Source organism: Microtus oregoni, unplaced genomic scaffold (assembly GCF_018167655.1).
Source record: "Microtus oregoni isolate MIOR12 unplaced genomic scaffold, Mior012 000121F_000, whole genome shotgun sequence".
In the NCBI taxonomy this organism is placed as follows: Eukaryota; Metazoa; Chordata; class Mammalia; order Rodentia; family Cricetidae; genus Microtus; species Microtus oregoni.
In genome coordinates, this window is record NW_024544750.1 from 3,939 (window position 1) to 8,688 (window position 4,750).

A 4,750-nucleotide genomic window follows, 5' to 3' on the forward strand; every position below is an offset into this window, starting at 1 on the left:
TAGAAGAGGAGAAGGGAGAAATGGAGAGGAGCAGAAAAAGAAGTATAACTCAACAAAAACAATAAAAAGAAAAAAGAAAGCAGAGATTTAAGAGCAAAACATAAATGAATCTGACAGAAAGAAAACACCAACCAATAGTTCATGTCAGTGCAGCTCATTTCCCACAGGGAAAAAAAAGAGAATGGAAATAGTTGGCTTGTACACAATTTGAGATTTGAAACTAGCAGGAAGTTACGTAGGGTATGTAGAGTTTCCTTGACTTTAGTAGAATTCTTGCATTTGTCCTAGCATTTATTTTAGCGAAGTAAGGCATAAGAAGAACAGTGCACAGACAAGGAAGCAAGAATCATCTGTGGTGTACAAAGGGAACAAACGCTCGTAAGTCTACAGAGCAATGCCGTCCGTGTGTTCATCACAGTGCCCATTATAATGAAAATGACTGGCACCATTCAAGACTGCACTTCTCTCTATCTGGTCATTCACTCTGAGTGTCACCACGTTAGTATTAGGTCATCATACATGCCTCCGTTTTAAAATGTGAGGACAGAGGATGCTACTCCACCTTGATTTTCACAAGGAAGCACTCCTAGGTTTGAGAATGTTTGTTTTACATGGTTTCTATTTGCAGTGGGTGTTTTTCAGGCAGGCGATATCAGCAGTGAATAGAAACCTCCACATCTCAGCAACTCTGACGTGACGGAACTGTAGTTACCATCAAGAACTGAGGCCTCATTCACACGATGGGAGATGGAAAAGGCCCATTATGCTCAAGTGATTTATTTGAAGGACCAAGAGTTGTGTTGAGAGGCAGAATGAAATTCTTCCCCATTTTCAGGTACTTCAGAATTCGTAGGACACTTTCTGAAACTATTTGTTAAATGCACAGTTTAAAAACTATCCAGTTACATAACTCCAAGCACTCCCTTGATTTCTGTGACTCTTTCCCAAATCCTGTCGCTGCTTACTAAAGTCCTTGAGCTAAAACATGAAGTCCACTGGGAATGTACTGGCATCTCCTCCACTCTGCCCTTTGCACAATAGCCTCTTTGAGAAGATTGCCCATGGCCACTACTTTTCAATACATTGTAATTTAGCATCGCTATCTCTTTCTCTTTGGTTGAAACACTGCAAAGTACAGCTAAGCCATGAAGCTCTCTAACAAATAATAATCCCAAACCCAAGGGGAAACTTCAAATAGTAAGTGGCGGTTAAGCATATGATGTACATTGAAGAAACACGATAGAGAGTTTCCAGGTACTTACTACACTCCTCGGGGCTTAACTCGGGATGCCAGAATTTAGGGAATGTTAATCCTGCACCATAGAGATTTTTCAAGGAAAAAAAGTATAGCTCCAGGTCTAAGTGGGTAACCCTCAAGATCTGAGACTGTATGTGTTTCTTTATGCATTCCAGGCAGGATATATGGGGAACACACAGGCACACACAGGCACATGGGGAAGTGAGGGAGAGAGAGACACACAGAGAAACAGAAAGGGAGAGAGAGAGACAGAGAGTGTCAGAGACAAGAGACAGATACAATGCAAGACAAATAGACACACACACACAGTGAGAGAGTGGGGAGAAAGAGAGGAGAGAAAGAGGAGAGAGAGAGAGAGAGAGAGAGAGAGAGAGAGAGAGAGAGAGAGAGAGAGAGAGAGAGAGAAGAAAGAGAAAAGCAGAGAATGCTCCAGAATAGTGAGGGGAGTGTCTCAGTGTTCCACAGCAGGGACAACACTGTATCAAACAAGGAGGGCTGGGCTATTCACTCCCCTCCACTGCATCTCCTGCCATTCTGCTCTTGTTCCTTACACACAGCAGTTGGTTGAGGGCTGTGGTCGCAGGAGCTCTTCTCTCTGCCTTTGTCCCCAGCCAGTCGCTGTCATGAGCAGCAACTCACCCTCTGCACCCAAAGGAAATGACAGCAAGAGGCTCAAAAGGGATAGCAGGAGTGTTGTGGGCCCGTCCAGAGTGATCCACATCCACAGGCTGCCAAGCAGTGTCACCGAAAGAGAAGTTCTCTGTCTGGCGTTGCCGTTCGGGAAGGTGTCCAATCTACTGTTTCTGAAGAGCAAGAACCAGGCTTTCATGGAGATGAGCACGGAGGAGGCCGCCAACACCATGGTCAGCTACTACACCTGGGTGTCTCCTGTGCTGCGTGGGCAGCCTGTCCACGTGCAGTTCTCCCGCTACAAAGAACTCAAGGTGAGCAGATCCCACGAGCAGGCCAGTGCTCCCGGGCAGGCAGGTGCCTCCAGCCAGGAGGGGGAACCCAAGCAGGGGAGTGCCTCTATCCAGGACGGGGAACCCAGGCAGGGGACTACCTCCAGCCAGGAGGGTGAACCCAGGCAGAAGAGTGCCTCCAAATGGTCCTGGGCCTCCAGCAGGGCAGGTGCCACCAGCAAGGCCCTTGCTTCTAGCTTTGTGGTTGTCCCCAGCCAGGAGGGCGACCACACTCAGGTGGATTCCCAGGCAGGCTGCGCAGGTGCCTCCAGCCAGGTGGGTGCCCAGCCAGGCCTGCCAGCTGAGAACTCATATCGGGCAGCAGATTTGCCCTCGGCTGCCCCTGCCGCTGATGTGGACACGGGGACAGTGGTGGCCACGCACAGCCCAGTGCTCAGGATCCTCGTGGAGAACTACTTCTATCATGTGACCTTGGACGTGCTGCACCAGCTCTTCTCCAGGTTTGGCACAGTTCTGAAAATCATCATATACAGTAAGAATAGCCGGTTCCAGGTGCTGTTACAGTATGCTGACGCACTGAGTGCCCAGCGTGCCAAGCTGTTCTTGGATGGGCAGAACATCTACGACGCCTGCTGCACACTGCGCATTGCCTTCTCTGGGCTCACTGACCTCACAGTCATGTACAACAACGACAGGAGCCGTGACTACACGCGCCCAGACTTGCCCTCGGGCGACAGCCAACCCTTGCCAGCCCAGAACATGGCCACAGCGTTCGATGCACCTGTCGTGGTCCCAGCTTCTCCATATGCAAGCACTGGGTTACTGCAAACATTTGCAATTCCCCAAACTGCAGGCTTTGCCATCCCAGAAGTGGGTACGGTCCTGGCACCCCTGGCCATACCAGAAGTGGCTGTGGCAGCAGCGGCAGCTGGAGCAGAGAGCCCAGTCGTCAGCTCAGGCTCCCCAGGTGTGGCAAACGCTGTCCTTCTGGTTGCCAACCTCAACCCTGAGAAAGTCACACCCCAAAGCCTCTTTATTCTGTTTGGTGCCTATGGCAATGTGCACCGGGTGAAGATCCTGTACAGTAACAAGGAGAACGCGCTAGTGCAGATGGCTGATGGCGGCCAGGCTGAGCTGGCCCTGAGGCACCTGAATGGGCACAAACTGTATGGCAAGACTCTCTGCATCATGCCATCGAAGCACCAGAGCGTGAAGCTGCCCCAGGAGGGCAAGGAAGACCAGGGCCTCACCAAGGACTATGCCAAATCCCCGCTGCACCGCTTTAAGAAGCCCGGATCCAAGAACTTCCAGAACATCTTCCCACCCTCTGCCACCCTGCACCTCTCCAACCTACCCAGCTCGGTCTTGGAGGAAGACCTCAAGAAACTCTTCTCCAGCAGCGGGGGTTCTGTCAAGGCCTTCAAGTTCTTCCCAAAGGACCGCAAGATGGCACTGATCTGGATGGGCTCAGTAGAGGAGGCCATCCAGGCTCTGGTCGAGCTGCATGGTCACACCCTAGGCCCGAACCACCACCTGCGAGTCTCCTTCTCCAGGATCACCATCTAGAGGACCGTGCCAGGCCCAATGCAGACAGCTTCCTCCACCAGAGAGAAGGAGAATTTAATGGCGGCTGCAGTGAACTGAACAGAACAGAGAGTGGCTGCTGTCTGAGGGAGAGAGAGAGATCAGTGGCTTCCTTGATGTTAAAAGGACTGACTGTAGTCACCTTGCTGGCAGTGGGAGAGGGAACCTCAAGCAGCCCTGTTATCCCTAGGAAGGGCAGGGTGCTGCCCCCTGGAGCTCCAGACACTTGGCCACAGCAGGTGCTCTGGACTGTACATCTGGCACTTTCCCACCCTTGAGACCTGCTTGCCCCAACCTGGGCTACTGTTGAGCTTTGGGGGTGAAGCGGCCTCCAGAGACTCAATGCGTTTGAACTCGTGAACACCAGTTGGTGGCATTCTATTGAAAGGCTGTGGAGACTTTAGGAGATGGAACCTTCCCGGAGGAGGAGAGTCACCTGGAAGGGTGAGGAGGCTTTGGAGCCCTGCCCCATTTCCTGTGCTTGCTCTGCTGCTTCCTGACTACCAGTGAGATGCCAACAGCCAGCCTCCTGCTCTTTGATCCTGCTCCTGTTGCTGACACCTTCCCTTCTCCACCAAGGTGGGATGTGCCCTCCCCACTTCCTCCTTTATATTGGGAGGAGGGGGTTATTTGTTCTTCAGCAATGAGAACAGTAACAAGGCAGAGTGAGATGTGGGATGGGCCAGGCCATTGCTGGGAAGAACCCGGCCATGTGGTATGTAGGGCTTCTAGGTGGTCTGGGGGCAGGAACTTGGGAGAGTTCAGAACTTGGCCCTGGGAAGGGCCTAGAATGCTGAAGGGAGAGCTTCATGGGCCCTCCTGGTAGGGGTTTGGAAGACCAGGACGCTGGGAGAAATCCAGGCAGTCGAGGAGGCCCGGCTTGTGAGGTTTCAGAGGGAACTAAGACTCCTTTGGGAACCGGGCTGGAGGCCATTTGTGTGAAATTCTGGCCAAGAGCCTAGCTGCATTTTGCTTGTGTCCTGGG

At 51.8% G+C, this 4,750-nt stretch overlaps 1 protein-coding gene across 1 annotated transcript; it reads left to right on the top strand.

Moving 5' to 3' along the window:
- The first annotated feature begins 1,881 nt into the window (after positions 1 to 1,881).
- Positions 1,882 to 3,747, top strand: LOC121444320 (polypyrimidine tract-binding protein 1-like). The gene is made up of 2 exons (XM_041646140.1): positions 1,882 to 2,245; positions 2,513 to 3,747. The coding sequence occupies exons 1-2, from the start codon at positions 1,882 to 1,884 to the stop codon at positions 3,745 to 3,747; spliced, it is 1,599 nt and encodes a 532-aa protein (XP_041502074.1).
- The last annotated feature ends 1,003 nt before the right edge of the window (positions 3,748 to 4,750 follow it).

What these genes read in the sequence shown, in the direction of transcription:
- LOC121444320 (XM_041646140.1), top strand. Translation starts at nt 1,882, where the DNA reads ATGAGCAGCAACTCACCCTCTGCACCCAAAGGAAATGACAGCAAGAGG. An exon ending in CAGTGCTCCCGGGCAGGCAG is followed by an intron (nt 2,246 to 2,512) that starts GTGCCTCCAGCC and finishes GTGCCCAGCCAG; the next exon opens with GCCTGCCAGCTGAGAACTCA.